This window comes from Pterocles gutturalis, unplaced genomic scaffold, assembly GCF_000699245.1.
Source record: "Pterocles gutturalis isolate BGI_N339 unplaced genomic scaffold, ASM69924v1 scaffold22133, whole genome shotgun sequence".
Taxonomy (NCBI): domain Eukaryota; kingdom Metazoa; phylum Chordata; class Aves; order Pterocliformes; family Pteroclidae; genus Pterocles; species Pterocles gutturalis.
Genome location: NW_010126153.1, coordinates 8145 through 32536, shown reverse-complemented (window position 1 = coordinate 32536; position 24392 = coordinate 8145). Strand labels below are relative to the sequence as shown.

At 38.7% G+C, this 24392-nt stretch overlaps 1 protein-coding gene across 1 annotated transcript in view; it reads right to left on the bottom strand.

Moving 5' to 3' along the window:
* LOC104465720 (transmembrane protein 110-like) overlaps positions 1-20959 on the bottom strand; it is a gene marked incomplete at its 5' end in the record, with an annotated part of 24801 nt that extends 3842 nt beyond the window's left edge. The window contains 7 exon segments of the mRNA XM_010078885.1: positions 7547-7653; positions 8552-8701; positions 9558-9635; positions 10572-10684; positions 16135-16256; positions 19873-19968; positions 20911-20959. Of these exon segments, the coding sequence (XP_010077187.1) occupies positions 7547-7653; positions 8552-8701; positions 9558-9635; positions 10572-10684; positions 16135-16256; positions 19873-19968; positions 20911-20959 (715 nt within the window).
* Positions 20960-24392: the final 3433 nt, after the last annotated feature.

Sequence of the window (24392 nt, the reverse complement as noted above, 5' to 3'; positions counted from 1 at the left end):
AGCCGGCTGGGGCAGGCCCGCCGGGAAGCCCCATCCACTACAAAAGCGACTTCCCGGGGAGTCCGCAGGGCTCTATTTATAACTTTAAAAGGCAAAACTTTGTTACAGACACAAAATTGGCTCTGAATCCTCTTGATGAGGGGGGGGGAAAAAAAAAAGTGTGTTTGTTTCTTCCCCAGTGTAACAAAATATGCATTCTCTAAGATAATTATATAAACCTTCCACCCAAACATAACGTTGTGTCCCGCAGCGCTTTCACACAGGGATCTTTAACAGAAGAGCATTTTGTGTCTTTTGGAGAGTTTTAAAATAGGATATTGTTTTATTCTTACAGTTCCATTACTGAGCTTGCTCTGATGCCGGCTCTTATGCAATTAGGAATGTAAAATCACTTTCTACTTGCAGCAGTATTAGTAAGTTTAATCATTTCACCTGTCACCTGTATAGGAATGGATTACTCATACATGAATAAATTCAGTGTTCCCCACTGGACATGCTGACAGTAGTAAAATCTTTTCCAGAAATTTAAAGATTTTTCTCTAACCGCTTTCTTCAATAAATAGAAAAAAAAACCTCTAAGTATGAATTCTAATTTTTATTACCAGGAGAGGGTTGGGTGGGTGTTTCTCCTTAATTTTTATAGTTTTTTTTCATATGAATACTTTGCATCATGCAAAAAAAAAAAAAAAGTCAGCTTCTGTGACTGCACTCAACACCTACAAAGATCCAAGGCTCCAGACAGGTATGTTAATAAGAGAGAGGCAGACGTGGCAGACCTCCAACACCTTTTACTAGAAACGTCGCCTGTTGTAGTGACAGAAATCTGCCCTGGCCTTTTCTGAAGTTCTGCCTCTGTTTTGTTTAGGCCACAGAGAGCAGCACAGGAGGTAAAAATGGAACTGGTATGTTTCACAATGAAAACATTACATCAGTACTACAGCACTAGCACCATACCATCAGGGCTACGGGATTTGTCAGCTGTGAACTATCCCTCAGGCCCCCGGGTGCCCATTTTGCAGCTAAGCTGAACTCTTTCCAGGCCAGGGAAGATGCTTTCCTTCACGTGACTGTTGGGGGAATTATTTCTAGGGTAAGAAGCGGTTTGGATGTTATGTACTAAGTCATTCCTGATTTGAATTTCTATTTAAAACCCACAGCTTCATAAACTAGAGTACAAGTTTCTGCAGACCAGCAGTACCTTTTAGTAAACTAACAAAGCAGAAGAAAAAAACCACCAACTTTGCAAAAGCAGCAGATTTTTTTGATAGTACAAAGTAACACCTCTCCTTCTCTACAAAGATGTTTCTACATCTACAGTCCCATAAACACCACCATCCTGGTGCTATCCGTTAGAACAGGAAAATAACATTCTGCACGTTTAAAGCAAATATTTAAGAATTCAAGACACGGAACTATTTTTCCCTTCAGCTTTTAAAATTACTTTATTTAACTGGCACTACATAGTCCTCACTCAAAAGCAATGGAGCCATGCTTTCATGGCAATTTATACAAAATCATTTATACAAATAAAATTAAAACCCCTTCAGCTTGTGTGTTATTCTGGGGTAGGGGACGAGGTGCTTCAGAGGTAGGCAGCACATCCTGAAATTTCTGAGACATTCCCCATAGCCTAGACAATTCTGTTCTCTTTGATTACGCATTTCATAAACTAACGCTAAACAAGAACAACCATTTTCCCTTACAGATCATGGGCTAATTTTTCCTTACAAAAACCCAGCCTAAATCTAGTTACTTACATTTTGGAGTAGAAATCCTGTTCACCTGGTGGAGGTCCTGAGATCTGTTAAATGGCACATGAACGACAACAAAGCAAGACAGGTTCATTTACTATCATTACTGTTAAAAATGCAAGTTAACCCTCTTCCATTTTACACTGTAACATGAAGCGTGGAAAACTCCTTTGCTGAGGAATGGCTGCAGCTAAAATACAGCTATGACCACCAAGAATTTAGTGAAAGTACGTGTCTGAGCACTATGATCTCCAGAAGACACAGATCTTACAGAAGATCTGACTTCTCCAGGAAACTGCAACACAGTTGGACCAACAGGCTTCAGAGGTTGAAGATTCTTCTCTGAATTCCCTTTAAGGATGCAGTGGCTACAGGGACAGGTGTAGCAGGTGGGAAATAATGAAATTAATGGGCAAACATTATAGAGGAGTTACAGAGGTAGTAGTGGATCAACACTGCAGGTCCAGCCCAGCAGAATACACTAAACTGCTCCCACCAAGTTAAGAAGAGGTGGTAACAACAGCAGCTCACTAAGAACAGGATTTCTGCTCTATTCTAGCACAAAGGTATCGACCACTTGCCATTTACAGCCTAAAAAAAATTGGTCACCTGCACACGGTCATGTTACAGCTTCACAGTGAGCCAGCTGCCGTCCTGTGCGGTCCTCATTCCTCCAGCATGCTGGAAAATTGACGGTAGATACCTTGCCATACCTCCAGGGAACCTGCAGAGTCAGATGTAATCTTTCTGCTCAACAACACAAAAAAGCCCAAGCTAGGCTACACTCACTTGGTTGGGTGTAACAAGAGAAGTCCAAGTGCTGTGTGCAGACACCTGGGTAACCAAAGCAGCTGCTGCCTGGGAGCTCAAGAGGCAACTCTGCACTACACAGACAGCACATAGGAGTGATGGCTTTGTCAGACAGAAACGAATCTGCGCTACTTCCCCTTCCCCTTTTGCATGGCTTTAGGAAGCAGCAGAGACTAAAGTAAGCAAGGAAGCCATTGGTCATTCCCCCTCATGTTGTCCTCCAGAGACAGGGGACAGAGAGGCAACGTGGTGCTAGAACTACACATCCCCACGTGCCCTTTTCTGCCTCCAAGGAGGTCCCACAGGAGTTCTGTGATACAAGGCACTGCATAAGCTAACTTCTCAACAGGATCCTCAGACATTCTTCCCTCAGCTTCCATTTCTACCACCCGCTGCAAACAAATCGGAAGGGGAACAGAAGATAAAACGAGTTAACAAGTTATTGAATTAGGCCATGCCTCTGCCAAGGGGCAGGGCATTGGAGGTAAATCCAGAAATTTCCAAGTTTACACGTTCTTGTCGCCAATGACCAAAAGGTCTGGCTTTGACTGAAAAGCCGAAAGCAGTCTGTGAGCATCAGCTGTGTGGGTAAAGCATTTCAACAACACCCTACACTCCAGAAGGCCTCTGGTCAGTGTTCTGCAATCTCAGATGATCTCAGACTGCACACTGATGGTTATTCTTTGTGCGTGCACGTGCAGAGGGCAAAAACTCTCCTCAGGGAACAAAGCTGAGAGGAGCTTGCAAGGATTCTGATGGTTGTAAACAAAATTTGCTATTTAAGAATAGGGGTCCCTCCAACTGAAACAGGACCTGTTACTAAGGTAAATGAATATATTGAGACTAATACCAACATGAGAGTGCAAAAAATTAGATCTGCAGTGCTGCAGGTAAACTCCAGTAGCAAAACCTGCTTCCCACAGTGGCACATTATAAACACTGAAACACGTGCACCTTTAAACAGAACAAGTATAAAACAAGTGTACAAATCTGTAATAAGTCAAACTTTACTGTAAACCGTTATACAATGTAATTACATCAGATACCTTTAAAAGTTTAAGGTAACACCACTGATTAAACAATATGGTCGAAACAGAGGGTAGCAGAATACAGCTGTCAGTTTTGCTCACATGGGCTATACTCTGAATTTACTTACAAACAAACCCAACATTCAGTTTGAGTGGATACCCACACAAGACAAAAAAAACCTACAAAAGAGTCCCTTTTTTAAAGACACTGCAGTTTTACTTTGTAAAACCATAGCAGTCATTTTCAGTAATTGAACTGGAAACTTTAACTAAAAAAGTTTGCACGCCTAGGCTGTAGATCTAGTCTGACTTGATGCAGCTGAATTTATGTGCTTTCATTACTGGTTTCTCCCGTAAAAAGCACAGCAAAGTTGCAAACAGGGGTTAGTCAAGCACAGTGTCAGAGATTCCTTGTGATGCTCAGCTCTCAGCAGAGTGGGAGAGCCCACACCTCCCTTCCCAGGCACAGCTGGAATCGGAGCAGACACCTGCCGGAGGGGATCACTTTGCATTGCTCTAATTTGCAACTCAATTTCTGAGTTTTCCCTGAAGAAAAGCTATAGTACATTTTAGTTAGCAACATTAACATACAGTATTTACCTACTTAAAGAAAGACAGAAGGGGACCTGAATGTATTAAAGCCAGACCTTGAAAAGCAGGTATTGGACAACACCAGTGTTTTAAGTTTACGCAGATGTGTCACAGGTCAGAAACAGTTAATACATTTAGGTTGACCATTCATGGTAAATTTGGTCTCCACCAATACTTTTGTGTCTCTTCTCTAACTTACAATCCCTTTCTCTTACTTTAGCATATACTACATAGCTTATTTCCATTAAACAGAATCACACTTTTTTAAGCACAGTCTGAATTAAACCTTTGGTATGGAGTTGTCCTGAAGTACGTTTACCAGGCATAAATTTAGAACACCCATTTGAGGACACTACAAATGTCATCATGTTGTAATATTATTACAGGATCAATTCCTTATGAAAAATTTATCTCAGACTGTGCTGCCAATACATTTCAACAAACAGTAAGACACAGTGAGGCACCAGGCACATACTTTTCATGCATAAAAGCTCTTCAGACAAGAGCACTTGTCCTACCTGTACCTACTGCAAGAATTCAAATTTTTATCTTACAAAGAGGAAAACCACCAATTTTACATTTTCTCTTTCACATGATAACAAAGAACGAATAGAAAAAAATCCCAATTTTTGTTATTTGGCTACGGTTGTAAATGAAATTTTTATCTTCGTAGAGAAAGATAGAGCTTTTCCCCTCTGAAGATATGTTCCTCCTGTTACTATTGTGGTATTTAAAATACTTCTGTCTCTTTGGCTTACAGTGCTTTACTACATCATCTTGCTAGGCTTACCAAAATCTTAAACCAAGTGACATTTAAGTACTTAAGACAGGAAAAAATTAGGTATTCATATACCTTTGCTACAACCATCTTCAACAAACTGCTCCATAGTGCTCTATACTGTTCTGTACTTGGTCAATAAGTTTGAGGTCTGATCAAAACAAATATTGTTACATGATTAAGGCCATAATTTTATACCAACACTTCACAGACTAAACATGAGGCTAGAAATAGAGATAATTTCGATAATTTAAGTAACTGGAGGAGGGAAAAGGAAGATAAAATGAAAGCTTGTACAGTTAAATTTGTGTGCGCTGCTCAGTTATCTCAGATGGTTGATGAGGACAGTGATGACGTGCAGTGGTATGTAGCACACGTTGAATAGCTTATTTCACTATCGGAAACAGAACAAATCCTACACTAAAAAAAATAAATGCTGACATTCGCGACAAGAGACAGTCCTAGCTCTTAAATACCTTTGGAAAAGTGAGCTGTATGAGATTATTCTGTTGATGAAAATGAATTCTTTGAAGTACTGTGCTTTTAGAGATATGCACCTGCCCAGTGGTAAATAGTCAAGAGAAGACGCAAGTCACACAATCAATGACAAAAACCCCAGAAAACCTAAAACAGAGGCAACACTCATTAGGGACATTTCCCCATCTCCCTCCCCTGCTCCCCCCTTCCCACCCCCGTTTCAGAATAACTCAATTCAGCTTCCATCGTCATTAATTTCTAGATTTAGTCTAAAAGAAACACTGCTACTTAAACTTATTGCAGTTATTACGTTTCAGTGCACAGTAATAGAGGTCAGTGGCTCAACTAAACTCGCAAACGTTAGGTTTGGTTCAATGTCCCTTCGAGCCGGCTGGACAGGCTGAGGTGTACCTGAAGTCTCAGACCACTGTGTTCACCTCGGCAGCCAAGCAGTGAAAAGGAACGCTGGAATAGTGAAAATAAGTACGGGAGCGCACAGTTCAGCATTTACTAAGGCCCAAGAACCCCATTTAAGTGGTCTGGATAATACATCACATTAAGACCTAATAAATCTATAAAAATGTAAAAAAATCTTAAAAAGTTCTGAGCAGTTTTCCAATGAAACTGTTTGGTTTAAGGCTTCAAACATTTCTCATGTCCAGATACCACAACAGATTTGCAATTAAGGTCTGCTGTCAACTCTTTGACACATCGCCTTGTCCTGCACATGGTTTAACTAAGCATGGAAAGCTGTCAGAAACAATCATTTAGAAAATACGCAAAGCAAAAGGATGTCACTGAAAACACATCTGCTAGGTTTCAGATCAGCACATGTTGTCAATTATCAGAAGACATACACTGAAAATCACAAAAACCCCATAGTAACAACTGTATTGTACCTCTTGGGTTTGTGTTTTTTTTTTTTTTTTTTTTTTTTACTACTGAAGGATAATCAGACTTGATGGAAATTAAACAGGAGAAATAAATTTTTTTTTAAAGCACATTAAATAGAAGACTGCTTTTCCAACAAAAAAACCAAGGGACAGAATTATTTGCAATATTGTAGCACAACTGCTTCAATCAGATCACAGTCCTGCACCACAGGCCCTATATAAGCAAAAGTGTAAGAAATGTTCCATCTCTTTTGGGTCATTTGAGAGGTATGCACAAGAGACTTGCAGAAACAGAAATAATTAGTCATCCATAGATATCCATTTCACAAATAACTGATAACAATGGATTTTTGTTACACACTAAAGTGCACGTTTGTCAAATACGCAAACACCACCTCCTATTAAAAAAAAGGTATTTTCAAATTATGTGGTCCAAAGTATACTTAGGACTGAATTTTTTGTGATATTTGGTGACTTCAGCAGTGACAGAGGGCTTTTCCCTTTGTAATCCCTTTGTCTTCAACCAGGACACAAGGATAAATAAGATTTTCACTACAAATCTTTTCACCTGTTCTGCACAAAAAAGGGAACTGCACCCTTTTTTCTGACAAAGAGACTCTGTAAATACAACTGTATGAAAATATAACTTAAATATAAAATAGTCAAATAGATCTGAGGAGACTTGGAAAAAAAAAATCTTTGTTCCACCTATTAGTTCCATAGGTACCCAGTAGCAAGTAAACATTTGTACTTAAAAAAATAACGTTAAGTTACAGCTTGTAACCATAACCTATTTTGCTCTAGGAATTATGCTGCAAAAGCCAGTTTTAGGAATAAAACACACACCTTTAACTTAGTTTATTCTGATGGTTTTTTGAAGACATCTTAAACTGTCTCATCAGTAACCATAAGTGAAAGATTGCTGTATCTGTTTTCTATGATCTTCTCTGAAATGTCAGATACAAATCCCGGTAGCGACTAGTCCTTAACAATTCTGTTTTTCACACATGACGAGAAAAAGTTCTTGCATAATTGGTCAGTGTGTCTGTAGTGCAACTGAACTGGAAGTCTTCCAAATGTCTGCATTCCGCTCGTAGACCTTGTTTTTAAGTCAGTTTGTATGAATAGGGAGATGCAATTGCAACATTAAAACCCACTGACTAAAGTTTTTGCCATGAAACCTGCAAATACACAGGTCAGGGAATGTGTCATACAGGCAGACCAAAACGATGCTTCTTTTTCTTAATGGGCTTTAAGCTGGTCAGTCTACGCAGGTCCTCTTCAGGATCCGATTCCTCCATCTCATCGTCTGCTGAAATAAGGATCTAAAACCAAATTACAGCTTATGAGTAACATGAATCAAAGTCATACTCTTTCTTCATTTTACTTCAAACCTTTTACTTTTTTTATGCTTGCAAAGCACCTTAATTAATAATTGCTCAAGAAAGAGCTTACAGAACATAATTTGGATTTACTGCCAGTGCTACTGAGTAACATCACATATCCTATCTGGAACCCCCAGTAAGTTTTGAAGAAGGATGCATGCCTGTTAGTCTCCACTACTATCACTGACTCTAAACCCAAAGAAGTGATTCCAGCACCTCCAGAACAGCAGGGGTGGCTTGTTGTCAAAGTGAGAGAGAATATGTAAGCTCTGTATCCACAAGGGTAATATGGCAATCATTTAATTAAAGAAAACCCCATATAAATAGTAGTCTATAATGCAGAAAAGTTACATTAACCAACTAAAGCTAAAACAACTTACCTTCAAAGATACCACCCATCCTTCAAGTGAACTGAAAACTTCCCACTTAATACAATTTAGAATAAAATTACGCTAAGGCAAGGATGTAAATACTTCTCCAAACGCAGGCCACTTGCCTCCACCAGCTTTCTCTCTCTTTAAGCTATCCATCTCTCTTTGAATTAGAATTGTCTATCAGCTCTGTATTGCATACGATTTTTTTTTAGAAGCTTTTGTAACACAGTTCATCTGTGATATTTAAATATATTATGATGTCTTCCTGCCCATCTGGAAGGAAATTAGCCATGAGTGGTGCAACAATGCCATTTTTCTTAACTGTTTTTCAATAGCAAATGCTAGGAACTACTGCTAGAGGCACATGCAAAGAAAATTAAAACTAGGTTGACAGTGTTACAGTGAAATCAATGGCATGAGGGATGAACTGGACTGATATTGCATTAATTGCAATAATTACATACTTCTGACTCTGACTCTTCATGGGATGCTGCTCTCCTGTATCGGACTTTACTTCCATTTCTTGAATCTTGTCCTGCTTCCTTTTCTTCAAGTTTAGCTTTTGTCTTCCCTTTCTTCATAAGAAAATTATCTACTACCCAGAACATTAATGCCTGTTAAAGAGAAGGGAGGAGTGACAGTTCAGGTTTCCTCAGAGTAGCATATGTTCATTTGGTCAGTATTCAGACAGAATTAGGAAAACTTGACAATAATTCTGAATTGGCCAAACAGCTAAAATCTTGTATAGGCAAAGAGCCACATGGCTTATTACACATTGCATGAATGCTCTACTTTATTCCTTGGTAGAAGAGAAGAAAATAAGAAAAGTAGCTGCTATTCATAGTGATCTTATATTATCTCTTCATGCAGAAATGTGAACAGCTTAGGCAGACATCTTAGTCTAACAGACTTTTGCTTCTCAAACAATAAAACCCATGCTTGAACAAATTAATGAAAGAAAAAAAAAATCACCAGCAGTTATGAAATGCAAAGGCACCCACTATCTCTGGCTTTAGTCCCTAAATCCCAGATTAGTGGATTACTTCAGGCAGGATGATTGTGCACTTGCCCTTTTCCTCTGCTCTATCATAGGCCAGCCACGATCAGCCACGGTCAGACAGGATACGTCATAGTACAGCTATCCCTAGACCAACTGAGTCCTAAGGAAAATTTCACTGTAATTTCTAATCTCTGTGTCAGTATTTCAGTATTACATGCAATCTACTGAAGCCATCAGCCCAAAGAGGTCTATGAGGCATTTCTGTGCCTCTCCTGAGCCTGGTTATTTAGCTCAATGTGGATTTTACCTTTGTAAAATCTACATATTCAGACATCTTATCCATTCTTTAACACCCTTCAACAGTTAACTTAAGCACCAAGCTACCCTGTGCTTAAGGATTAACATTAATTAACACATGGCAGAATGATATCCAAGTAAACATCTCTTAGAAGCGTGCAAGTTGTACTAACATTAACAAAGAAGGGAACTATCAGCATGACGATAGCCAGCTCCAACTGGGGGTTCTCTATAGGATTCAATAAAGCTACCTGTGAAAATACAAAGGATTAAGTTCAGATCATGGCAGCACGTGCACATAACTGGATTAGTAAATGCAATTGCTCACATAATAGCTAACACAACAGAAATCATTCACATGAACCAAACAAGGACATCTTTGTAGAAAAAGAAAGTACTTAAGGCAGCTTATAAATTACCACAGATAAGTAAGTGGGGCTGACAAGAAACATATCTCTGCCATTTTTGTTTACAGAAGAATGAAGAGCTGTGTTAGAATCATCTTGAACATTTTAGAGCTGTGCGCTCCCCAGGAAGATGTTTTAAGTTCCATCTCTAAGAAATTTAAACAGAGCAGAGTTTTACAAAATACATAGTAAGGAGAAGACAGAGCTCCCAGTGTAGCCCAGAGTATAAAATAGGAACTAACTGGTTTTAACGGGCTTTAACACCACACACCATCACTTCAATATGACATAGCCCAGACTGTGTCAAAATAAATATTATTGCAGTCATCAGCAATGGCTTCACTAATCCATTGCAACTCACTAAAATTCTACAGTCTAGATATATCAACAAGCTCAGGCAAAGAAAATTCTTTAAAACACTACAAGAAGCAAAACAAAATAACTGCAAGTAAGAGTTAAAGAATTAAGAAAAGGAAGAACTACTTAGGAGCTTCAAGAGCACTAATAAAAGGAGACAGAATAAAGTTTTATACATTGCATTATACAAAAACCCCTCTGAAATATGATGGGATGTTCCTGGCAGTGGATGCCAAAAAGCCTAATTAGCAGTATCCTAATCAAACTGGAAGAATGGACCATTGCTACAGAGCATGGAGTACCATTACTGAATGGCATCGACTGCAGACAGTTATGACGCTTGAGCCAAACTAATACACACTATTAGAAGTCTATCGCTTTGCAGCTTCCACCTGAAATTAATTTGTCTGTAAAAATACAAACCTCTTTCCATTGAGGTATAAGCAGCACTATAATGATGACGGTTTTCTCAAATGTCATAATCATTATGTACAGAGCACACTGGCCCACCCAAGCCTTGCACTGCAGTGGGTCACCTGCAAGAAAGAAGAAAGGTTCAATATATGCAAAGGGTTGACTTTACCTCACACTAAACATTTTAGAAAAGCACTATGAGAAAGGCAGGGCAGCTACATCCTCTTAAAGTGCGTTCTCCAATTTCATTAGTGCTGCTTTCAAAAGGTATCAGTCAGAAATGAATATAACACAACTTTATCCAACTCAGCAGTACCTGCTCACAGGGTCACTGTCTTACATAATCTGATGAAAGCAAGACAGATATAGTTGTATTACATTTGTTTTTCATCAAATTGTTATTTTTGGCCCTCTATCATGAAGCATTAAGTTTCTAAAAAGAGAAAACTTAAAGGAAACACACCCAGGGAAAGAAACCCATATTTCCCTTCAGACTAAGTAGAAATGGGATGATTTCTGACATTCTCCCTAGGCTACCTTAAACATATTTTTTCCTCTCTACAAAGTTAGTTACCACAACTAACCAATCATAATTGAAGCAACAGGTGCAAGACCTGCTATGAAAAATTTAACTGAACAAAAAATTAAGATCACATCCTAGTTTCAATCTGTAAGAGTTTGAAATTCTGCTGCATACCATTGGGGCAGAGTGAAAACCTGAGTGCAGTAAGTTATCTGTCAGGATAGAATGAAGACCACAAATATTTGAGCATGAAAAAGACTGTCATAATCTATAAAAGCAAAGAGACAAAAAAAACCCAAAAACCAAACCAGAAAAAAAAAAAGGAAAAAGAGGACTGGTATGCCTAACAAACTTTGCAGACAAGCTTAAAGCAGCACTTCACTTGAAACCAAAAGGAAGCTTTGGAGGGGGGTGCTAGCTCTTTAGTCTTCATGATAGCCTTCTGCAACATCTTCAAAGGCAGCTGAAAACTTTTAGCCTGGGGATGAATAATGGACAGTGGAAATTCAGATGCCTTTATGTATTTGTAATGCATAATAGATAGTTGCTACTTCCTTTTCTGGAACATTTCTGAAAGGCTTTCAGTATTAATACTTGGTAATAGTCTTGAGACTTAGTGTTTGCTGCTTAAAGGCTACAAAGAGAAACTGATAAATCAGGCTGGAGTCCACACCAAAGAAGACTTCCTAAATAAGTTTTACAATAAGAGATAACAATCAACACTCAATAGTCCAAGAAGAAAAGTGCTCAAGTGTTAGTTATCTACTGCAGTTCGTGGTTTCTGTTGTAAAAAAAAAGACAGAAAATTTGAAGGAGGAAACACCAGTAATTCAAAGTTGAGCAACTGTGCTTGTTCTGAAGATACAAGGCCTGAATTAAATTTGATAATTAAATCTTAACAATTAATTTCTACACTTCACATTTTTATTAGCATTCTCTAGTTTTCTTCATTAACTAGCAAATACGAAAAGACAAATCTAGCTTTAGCTACAGACTTACCATTGAAACATTACCGGTTTATTCTAAGCTCTTTTCCAGCCTGTATTTAACTTCTAAAAGCAAAGAGAGCTACAGCAACTTTACATCTAGTCCAACTCTGTCAGAGGAGATTTTGTATGTCCAAAAATTGTGAAACTCTGTTATATGAAGAGTGTTGCACACTATCCCAATGAACATTTTGTTCCATGACATTTCTGCAGCGAGGGGTGCTGTTTCGGGAGGATTTTTTTGGTACATGACTGAAATTAGAAGCTGTGTATATTAAATTCTACTTGGGGATTTTTGTGTGCCCTACTGCATCTGCAAAATTATCTCTCAGCTCTAGCTACAAGTGGGGAGAACAGGGATGCTAGCTACATTGAATTTACTAAGTCTTTAGTCTCCCAGTAGCATCTTTGTACATAAGCTGTGGAGGTATAGACTGGAGGGGTGGATGCACAACTCTGACGTAAGAGAAAAAAACTTTCACAATGAGAGTGGGTTAAGCACTGGAGCAGGTTGTTCAGTGGGGTTCTTAAATCTCCAACCATGGACAAATTAAAAACTGCACTGGACCACGCCCTGAAGAACCCGCTTTAATTTTGAAGTTAACCCTGCTTTGAGAAGGAGGTTGGATTATATGACCTTTGGAGATCCTTTCCAATTATTTTTTTTCTGTGATTTTTATAAACTACGCAATTCAACGGCAAAGTAGAAGTTAGTAACATCACCACATCTAGGTGGTGTTCCCAGGAATATTTGGTACATTTGTATGTTCAAAGATTCAGTACAAATCACTCAAATTAGAACTTCAAAGTTAACATTGAAGCCATAAAGCTCTAATTTCATTTCTAATGTCCCTAACAGTCTCTCCTGAATTCTGATTTTATACCTGTCATGTATAAATAGCATGTCTAGAATGAACTAGCAAATTGGTAGAAATCTTGTTACTGCAAGAAAAGTGCACTAAGACTGAAAGCGAAAAATTCTGAATCCTCAGCAGGGCCAACTGTAGCAGCATTGTTTGAAAATGCTGCACAACAAAAACCCAGTCTATGCTAGTGTATACTACCTTCATCAACCACTTTGTAGAAGCATGTTTACAGACAGCTCTTGAACAAAACAACTGTGATTCCTCTATCCTGTACCTTCTTTCTGTCCTTCAATTCCTGAGAAATTTTCTTAAGAAAACGCCAACTCACAGAACTACTGCAGAATAAGTTTTAAAAAGTTTTAAAGTGCTATCTACCCTACATGGCTATAAATAAGTTGTTATGCAAGTTGCAAAGAGTTAGAGGGAAGAAGACACATCAAATACAATTTCTAAGCTTTGTCATCAAAAGACAAGCAAAGAGGCCACAGCACACTTTAGCTGCCAGTAGAGCTCACGGTCACCAAGAGGGATTTAATCACCTGTTTTCTACTTGTAGCAGCTAAAGTAGCCTAAGACATGAAGGGAAGGAGAACGCAGGGAACATTCTTTTCAGTAGAGATCATGACTGCTTTTCTTCTCTTTACATAATCAAATATATTAAATGAATCTGCACTTCTGTTAAAATCCATCTGTTGATGTAATGAATCTGAAAATACAAAACTGGAAATATGAAGACAAATCTAATATACTTAAAAATTCTGACATCAAAAAGCCCTTTGAGGGAGCGTTATCCTACTATGTTCATAAATCGGCATGCTGTGCTGTTTTGCTGTACAAACAGGAACCATTTATGAATGCTGATATTTTGGTATGCATTCTTTCCTTGAGGCATTTACGCTTAAAAACTATCCTCCATATAAAGAAGAGGCTTTTAAAACCAGCGGGATGCTGCTATTTTTGTGACAGCTTCAAGCAATGAATCACCAGGGATCAAGTAATAGAGCTAAGAAGGGAAATGAGCTCACAGTGAGAATTAACTGGAGACAAATGATTATTTAGGTTCTAGAAACAAAAACAACATCGCTCAATCACACGAAGAGACTTGGTGGTGGTTTTTTTTCTTGGGGGAGTGAGGAGCCTTGTTTGTTTTCCACACTTGTAAACAAACCGAAATCACACTGATCTCCAAGCTGAGGACTTGACTTTAGTCCTTCAGCTAAAATGCCACAAGTCTCTGACACCTTTCAATAAGCAGACACCTCACCACCCACGTATGCTGAACACCCATATTCAACTTCAACATACTGAGTCTAGACACTTGCGACCTCGCAGCTCTGCATTTTAGTCCCCTCTTCTACCCTACTTAGTTATTTTAGAGAATTTTATGAAAAATGAGACAAGTTTTCTTCGTGCCAAAGTGAAAAATTTTAAATGCAATGGTGATATTAGGGTTTTCACTTCAGAAACAACAGTAGTACTTAACAGAAGAGGGCAGCAAACAATCCAGTGCAACTTGTGTTTTTCAGACAGATTTCTTAACATAGGGTCTAACCGTACTGCACAGCCATTACTAATAACTTTCCATCTGCTATCCAGTTCTCTTTATACCAGAAACCTCTCCCACATGATGAATGGAAACACAGATTTACAATATGCTTTTTAATAGTCCTTACAATAGCTTGATTAAAAGACCAACACACTAAGGTCAGGACAGCACATTAATGAAGATACAGAAAAGAAAGTTAGCCACTAATAAAATGATCTGATATAGGAAAGAGGAGCTAAGTAAGGAGGACTTATATAATTTCATACATCACTTATACACACCCACAAGAAATATTTGATAAACAAGTTGAGGCATCTCAGATAAAAGGACATTAAAATGGGAGAGAAGAACAGACCACACAAGGAAAGACAGAATGCCATTAGGAAGAAATACAATCCAGTATTTGACATGATGTGCAAATACCTACCTATAATTGTACAGATACACTAAGTTTTTTGCTCTGAGTGGAAAGCCAATTTTATATGGGCTGAAAGCTGTTCAAACATCTTCAAATGGCTTCAAGCCAAATCAACAATCAGAAAAAGGGACTTTGGGCAATAGCTCTCAAAGCTCAGTCAGAGGGTGTAGCTCAGCAATGTTTCAGCTCATTCCTTGCCCTTTTCCCTTCCCTGGGCATTGGTGCTTACCCCAATCCCTTAGAGACCCAAGTCTGGGGACTGAACAGAAGAAACTATTTACTTTTCTACATATGGTGAATTTTTTGACGGTTTAGCTCTCGGAATCAGTTCCCTGAAGAGTTGGATGTGCACCAGTCCAAGGAAAAGACTGGAAATATTGGACTATGGCACGTGGGAAAAAGCAGATAAACAGGGTTGTGTCAGTGCTGATTGAAACAGTTTAAATGGTCATAAACTGTACCTTAAAAAATACACATTAAATCCACATAAACCTAACAAAAAAATGACATAGGCAATTATTTCTCCTAAGAGATACTTGTCATCATCTCTATTTTAAACCTATTAATATGCAATTGCATCTGCACATCCACAATTTCTGCAGATCAGTGGATTTCTGTGGCTAATGTAATGGAAGATAAAACCCCCAACTTCATACAAAAGTTATTTCACTAGATTATCAGTTATCCTGTAAGAAACACACATGCATTTTTTTCTCAATGATACAAGCCCTATGTGCAGGAGTCTGAGTGTTCATTACTTGAGGACAAGCACAGGCCATCTTGCCATTCTCTCCACTGAAGGCATGTGGTTGCTTACTTTAACGGGGGCTGGCGCAACACTTAGCGTGTATCTTCAGACAATGACGTGGTTCACTGAAAGCTTTAATAGCAAGTGACCTTCCAGCTATCGTGTATTTAAAAGTGTTTCAGAGTAAATTTATCATGCTGTTTTTTCCATGAGATTAGCCAATATTGTAATTTGTTCAGTCACTCCTAAAAAAACAAATATTCAAGCAGTTGTTCCAAACTCACTAAGTGCTTAGAGGCTTGTTAAGCTTTCTAACATAGAAGGTGCATGCCGAGATACAGAACTTAGAAGAAGCCTCGTGACAAATTAAATAGTAAAATTACCACTATAATAATTGTATAATGACTAAGATCAGTCAACCATTAGCTGAGATGTCTGAAATTCTATCCTGAAAATAATTTCAGTGCAAGAAAGGAAACATTTACCGTATTCACCAAAGCGAAGGGAGTCCCACTGCTGCCATTCCACAATGCTGCTGACGGCACGTATACCAACATAGATTAACAGCATTCCTAATGTGGCATCTAACAAGAAGTTGATAAGGTACCTGAGAAGAAAAATGTAAAAGAAAACAAGGAGCCAGGGGCCATTTTCTACAAGTTCAGTGTATTTTAACACCACAATTGATAAAAGATTTGTATGTAAGTTGAGAAGCCAGAGTATTAAGAATAATAATTTACCCACTTCTGTAATTACATAGTTACTCTAAAACTTAAGTAGTTTTAGAAGAGTCTCAATATTTTGTTTCTATCCTTAAAGTTAAGATTCAACTTCTATTTTCATGAACTCTGGTGTGTGCATGTGCATACTCTATACAAACTCCAATATCCATTTTACTCCTTTTAATTTAAACCAGATTGCCTTTTTACCATTCCTCAGTTCATTCTGCATAGAAAACCTGTATTTGAACAAATTGGATTTGAATAAAAAGGAATAAAAGGAAAAGAAATAAAAAGAGAAGTTATCTAAAAGACACCTCAAGGAATTTGAAGGTAAAAAATCCAACCCAAAACACTTTCATTTTGAGGGGAAAGACACCACAACTAGACAGTTTTTCCTGCTCAAGGGAGCTGTCCCCTAGCCTCAACAAGCAGCAGAATACCGTGCATGGAGAATACAGTCACAATCTAGGCCAGTGTTAGGAAGAAAAGTAATTTACTTGTACTTCAGTTCTTGTCCGATAAACGCTTGAAATAACCAGGAACAAGCCTTCCCAGAGAAAAAACAAAACCAGCCATGAAACCATTCCCCAACAGACACACAACCGCTGCACTACTGATTTTATTGTTTCAAGAAGAACTTCTGGGATCTTACCCATGCTTCAAGAAACTAGAGATTACTACAGGTTTCAAAGGAATTCTTACTTTCATTAAATGGTGCAGTTGAAATTCAGAGCACTGTTTAAGTCAGTATGTTTTGTTTACTGCCATCGATTTTAAATGGACAAAAGAGCAGCTGAGAAAGATCTATAGGGCACACAGTAAACCCCTGTTACTGAGATTCTTGTTTGGTAATTCCAAATACTTAAGGTAGAGTCTATAGGAACTTATATGCAAGGATAAAAACAGCAAATCAGAGACCTGTGGGCCTCTGCTGGCTGCAGAGAGAAATCCACGTGCACAAAATAGTATCAGAAAGTGGGAAACAAAGACAGGATATGTACATTCAAAACAGTAAAGAAGGAGCTGCTCTGACCCTCAAAATCCCATTCAAGAGCAGCTCAAAAATAAAAATGAAGCAGACACGCCTTGCTTCAGCCAAGGCTTACCCATAATCTAAAAAAAATATTTTCCAATAGCTGTGTGTCAAATCAGAGTTTTAAAGAACCTCGTGCTAGACAAACATTAAAATCAGGGTTTAGTGTGGGCAGAGGAAACTCAGCAGTGACAAGACTACACATGTCACTGCGAGGCCACAAGAGGCTGCTGTAAGCCCGCAGCAGGAAGGCAGGCACCGGGAGCAGGGAGATGTGCCAGCACCGATTTCACAGCAAATTGCGGTTCACAGTGCAGGCAAAGCACGGCCGGTACTCCCAAGCACATCAGGCTCACTACATGCAGGCACCATGCCCATTGTGTGATGCACTGGAAATGGAACTGGTGCACCAGCACAAACAACAAACCAAGCTGCTGCCACCACCAGATAAATGCATTTGGCTGAAAGTTCAGCCAGCGAAAGGCTGGGGTTCACACAAACCTCCCAGTGTGCCACGGGCAGCCAGCTCGGTACCCTGCACTACAGAAGAGGGCTCTTTCCTTTTCCTATTTAAAATTCTTCAATCAACAATCCACCTGTCGAGTTGTTTTAACAGATGTTTTATCAGCTTTGATATCACCACACACCTGCCTGAATTACAGCAGTACGTTCCCAAACTAACAAACAGCAACTTCCATTTGTAGTTCTTTCCAAGCTTTGAACCACAATGTTTTCAGAACTACATTTTCTGGGTTTGTTCTAAAAATAACCCACAAGCTACAAAACAGGAAAGAACAGAAAACTATCCATATTTGAATTTGCTGAGTAAAATTATTATTTGAAGTCACAACAGAAATGTTGCTTTTACTCACTAATTTTAAGTCAATCACGCACTTAAGATACATTTTTCCCAGGAAAGAACAAGTGGCAGTGGCTGACTCAGCATGCTATTTCTTCTGCTAACAAGGAGGACACGCACCCTTGTCTGAGAAATCATACAGCTCCACACTGTAATTTTTGTTATCCTGAGAACAGTGAATAACAGTTCTCTACTTCATCCTCTTACTTTTTTTGTGTCGTTACACTTACATGAAAACTGGTGTTTGAAAATAGTTATTGTAGACTATATTAAAACATGTAGAAGAGAATGCGCATTAGCAAACCTTTTATTTTGAAAACTCAGTACACAGCACCACGTTACTTTAAATTTTGAAATACTGTAATAAACTATTGAACTTCAGCTTTAAACATTGACAATTTCAGACATGCTTTGTTTTGCTTACTTGAATATATACTTTCATATATAAAAATGGAATGAAAGCAATTTGCACCTGCCAGTTTTTAAATCTATCAGGAAATTCTTAAATCTGTAAGCAAGGCAAATCCTACAATAATGCCTGGTATTGTTGAAACTGTTGTAATTATAACTTAAACTTTACAGTTAGTGTGCTAAAATAAATGCATCTTCCCTACCAAAATGCTTTGTGGTGGGAAGGGAAAAAGTCTTATTTGCACATTTATAGCATGTAGGAACACAAAGGAAACCAAGGAGGAATAAGGGAAATAGAGCAGCCTTGCAAAGCACCACAAGCATATTTCTTGAGCTGTGTAGCTCCTTTGTTTACCAAAGGACAACAGCGAGCATATGCCATTGAAAGAACTGGATTGGTTTTAAAGGGCAAATTACTAGTCTTTTAAAAGTAATTTCACAGCTTCTATTACCAGGAACGTGTAAGCTTCTTTGAGAATGAGCTCCATCAAGAACAAACCCAAACAATTACCATTTCCTTCAGAAGCTCCTGTAAGGAGCCTGATGGGGTCTTAGTCATAAAATCTTCAGGTTTAATATACTACAGTGCAATGCTTATCTACTTAGTCACACTGCTCCAAGCGTGACATTGCAAAATTAATTTTTGTACTAACTGCCTGGGTACAGAGTAAGATTTCCTGCTTTTAATGGAATGAAAATAATACTGCAGTAGGTAATGTAGGTTTTAAAAGAAAATACAAGCATAAATGATTTTTGCTAAACATCCCTGAAAGCAACCTGACTTCATGTTAAAGCCCTGCTGCAGTGAACAGTGCAGCTGGAGGTCAGGGGTCACAACATTATATTCATTTCCTTTGGTCCCCAGCACCTCCTTCAGTAAACAGCCTCATATTACAAACATGCATTTTAAGTCCTCATTCATTAACTGGAGAGGGAGAAGTAGTAAGAGTTTACACCTGGTATAAAATATCTACATATAGCCCAGAAAAAGCTTTCCCAGGTCCTGTCAGCCATGGACTAAAAGACCAAAATTCTGATCCTTGATTAACTAAGCTTAAACAACAGGCTTTTGAAGGTGATTGATTTTGACCATGAAAAGTGGTTTCTCAGTTCTATCTTGCATTATCGTCCATGTACACCATCAAACTCAACTGCAGAATTTCCATAAAGACCAATTATTTTGAAATTAAACACTCACAGTGAACAAGGGTCTTCTTCTGTAAGGTCTGATAAATAGACGTTTGCGAAGTGGATGAACAACATCCCTATGGCTTGCTTGGAAGTATCTAAAAACCTGCATTGAGTAAAAACAGTTTTTAAGACGCACAAAACTGTTTACAACAGAGTCAGACATTGCAAATTTAATTAAAATTCCATCTCAGTTTTTCATTTTTTCTTCAAATGAGAACACCAGAATGATAAAATGCCATGGTATTTAGCTGTGCTGGTTTGGACTGGGACAGAGTTAATTTTCTTCAGAGTAGCTATTATGGGGCTGTGTTTTGGATGTGTGCTGGAAACAGTGCTGATAACACAGGGATGTTTCCGTTGTTGCTGAGCAGTGCTCACACACAGCCAAGGCCTTTCCTGCTTCCCCCCACACCAGCGAGTGGGCTGGGGGTGCACAGGAAGCTGGGAGGGGACACAGCTGGGACAGCTGACCCCAACGATATCCCACACCATATGCCATCATGCTCTAAAACCAGTCATGCTTTAAACTTGTACAGGTAATGTTGGCATTGCTACAATCCAACAACTTTCAAAAAGTAATAAAAAATATACTTTTCATACCTTGTATTCTTTTACAGTTTATGTATTTATATCCCATACTGGTTTCTATCTTATACATAGTAGGATAGCTATAGAACATGGAATTTTTTTTAAGTCCAGATGAGAGCTTCTTATAAGCTTATGTAAGTTTGTAGATGTTCAGACACACCTTCGGGCAACTAAGTTTCCATATTCAGGAGGAAGCACAGCTTGAAGCTTTATTTCTAAATGCGTATCTTTGTAGAGTTTCCTAAAAGTGTTTAGTAAGAAAAAACTAGCAGGGAAACACACAGAAGATACCTTTTTGTATTTTGGTAACTTTTTTTGTTCTTCATGGTCAGTTACCAACTTCTTGTCACCACTTCTATTTTATTTTTTAATCATCATATGCAAACAATCATTCCTTCAATTTCTAAAATACATACGAAACAAAAAAAAATTAAGAATAAAGCATGCAGAAACTTACCATATCTTCCAGGGACGTCTTTCATGCTTTGGTTCTCTGAAGCGTTTTACTAAGAAGAAAAAAGAACAAAATAATTGAAGACAATCACCAACCCCCAAAGCAACAAAAATACAGAAAATGAACGCAAATAATCTTGCATAAATGTTACATTATTTGATAGATTAGATCTTAAACAACTGCATTTCACTTTATCAACCCCTAAGGATTCATTTTAAAAAGAAACTGGCTCCCTTCCGTCACTTTCAAGTTCCTACAGATCCATCGTCTGTCTGCCAATATACCTCACATGAAAAAAATAATCTGTTACCGACCACCATTTCATTGGCCTTAGCTTTTATGATTGCCCATCCAGAAAATTTAATTTCCGATAGTAAAGCAGGTATTAGAAAAAGCCATTTCTTCTGCTCCCTGGAGACCAAAAGTCAAATTGGAAAGTATTCTCACAATATAGGGGCAATCCATAATCCAAAGTAAATCAAGTGAATTAGTAACAGGACAAATATATTCTCTGATGAAGTATATTTATCTTATGGATGACAAATTAGACTTTTGTGGGCAAAGTGATTTGCAAAAGGAAAGCAGGACAATTTTTTTAGTCAGATAATCCTTTCGCAAAAAGGTTGATACTTGTTACCATACTACAGCCCCCCAAAATCCAGTATTAAAATTAATGCCAACTATACAAAGGCAAAAAAAAAAAAACCAACCAAAAAACATTTGACAATTTCAATCTTGATACAGCTTATAATACGAATTCTTTGGGAATCTGCACACACAGAGGAGCACAAACGCAGGAGAACCAAAATCACACCCTCCCCAGCTACCCCCAAGCCCATCCCAGGTGCCACCAGCCCATTCCTGGTCCATCCCCACGACCCCAGAGGAGCAGAAGCCCAAAGGCAGATGGGGGAACACAAAGTACGTACTCGGAGGAAGGGACAGCTGTGCCAGGACAGCCTCAGCCTCACTGGCCGGGGGTGACAGCCCTCCTGGGGAGCCAGCTCCTGAGCACCTTTGGGAGGGAGGTGGTCAGTGCACCAGGGTACAGGACAGGTATGGAACGCAGGGAAGAGCACTCTGGGATTGCACAAGACTTACGAAGGGTTGTTCAGGGGAGGAACCAAAGGCGGGGAAAGGGAAGGATCTAGATGACGTGTGGAGGAACAAGCGTGGGAAAAGAGAGATAAGGGGATAAAAACAGTCACTCATACATTAACCGTGGCTGGTCCACACACTTGTACTGTCTGATCTGCAGCGCATCTATCTTCTTCAGAAATTCCATTTCTAACTTCTTCTGGGCAAGAAAACCGTTTTCCCAACTGGAAACATGTGCTCAGCCCTGCCATGGGTCAGACTTGGAGCAGGGAGCCACAACAGCCTCACCTCTGCTGGATCTAGCCTAATTCCGCAACACTGAATTATTTTCTGTTACAGCTGTGAGACACGAATGCTTTATATATCCCAACAACAGACCGAAGATAACAGCGCAATGGAAAACCTTTCCACTAAGGATGTTTTATATATGGGTTTTACTTCCATCTGCTCACTCAGTGTCACTCACCAGTTCCTTCAATGTAAGTCTTGAAAAAATAATTATTTAGGCTCTTATTTCAGAAATTATCTCAAAAAAAAAAAAAAAGAAATCTAAGCCCCAATTCCCCTCCTCCCCTTCAACTTGCAGAGATTCTGTCTTAAAAGGCACAAACCATAGCACGTATAGGTCAGGCAAAATAACAATAGGTATTTAACCTGCTTCTCCAGGTATTAGCAATTAATTTAAGTTTCAAATAGGATGCTGTACATAAGTTACACTTATCTAGCTTACAAGCCTTTAGAAAACATTTTGGTTTATAAACCAATCAACATTTTCACAAGCAAAGCAGTTTTCTGCAAAGCCAACCACCATCCTCATAACACACTGCATTAATATAATTACCTGAATGCCTAAAAAAAAAAAAAAAAATTCACCTCCAAGGTAGAGAGGCAGCATTTTCAGGGAGCACCAGGCTAACAACTTCCCATTTTACTGTCCGTCCTGTTACTGCTTCTGACAGCAGAGAGAGAAACCGTGTTTCACCCCTACGTAATACAACCATTAGAAATTAAAAAGTGGCAAGAGGAAAAGACCGTACATTTACACCAAAGATAAAGCTGTAATAGCAGTATTTGCCAGCAGTTTTCTCAGTGAACAGCATGCCATAAATAAAAAACTTCTGTTAAAAATGAGCAACACCCAGCTAAGATAACCAGTCTGCTGTTCATGACAAGCCCTCCCAGTCACCCTATGGATTACTTTAGTTGGTGTCATTTTTACACAACAACAGGAAGCCACAAAGCATCACAAAATAAATAAAAGAAACAGAAGTTTCAACTTACTGGGAAGTTTGTACATGATGCTTTTCTGCAGACAAAACCAAAATTAAACTGATAAGATGTACATAATTCAGGGGTGAGGGGGAAATTCCAAGCTTAGGCTTTGTCTGTTATCACTCTGAAAAAGTTGTATAAGTCTGTGGATTCATTTCTTTCTCTAACGTGTTCACCAAAAAAATCATTTTGGAAGAGGATATTCAAAACCAATTCAACTAACACTATTTCAAATTTTATCCACACTGAAAAAAAGACTTCAGAAGGTCCATGTTTCTCTGACCAATTCTGAAAACATAATATTTCATTTGAGTTAACATTAAACAGGAGAGTTTACTCTAGCCTCTACAGATGTCTTTCGGTAATGTATGAAATAGTTGTTCACACCACAAACTTCTACCCCCTCAAATGAAATGAGACAATCTGTTTAAAAGCTTTAGGATTTGCTACCTGATGAATATGTACCTGCACACTTGAAAGCCTCATAGATCCATATAAACAGGGTTGTTTTCTCAGCCTAGTTTCTTGCAGCTCTGTGTCTGTGAACATCAGATATTTCTGACACATGCAGGTATTGCCAGGTATTTTCTACATACCCCTGGAGCAGGATCCAGGTTATGCTGCCTACCCAGCACAAGATACTGTCACACCAGAGTGGTTCAAATCTAGAGCTGTTTAACTTCTCCCCCAGCAAGGGAGTGTGTTTTCTGTATGACTGTATACAGCTCGGGAAGGAGGTGAGTAAATTGAGCAAAAAAGCAACAGGCTGTAAATAACTGCTTTGGTAAGCTTAGGGTCTGTAACATGTTTGCTATTAATAAATTAATTTTGCAACCAAAAGCCAGCACACGTTTTAAAATAAAGATTCTGTAAACTTTTTAAGCAGAGTTAGGGAAGGCAATTCTTCCTTTTGCCCTCCCTGAAAAAATGTCATGATTGTAGACGCTCTCAGCTCCACTCACAGTTTCTCTTGGCAGTCTGCATTGCCTCACCGTAAACTCAGAGACGTGCACTGGTGCGTGTGTCAGCTGCCAGATGGATCTCAATCTGCCAGCTTCTCACTGTGAGGAGGTGGTACCACTCCATATGCTTCAATTCAGAGCATTATACTCCCA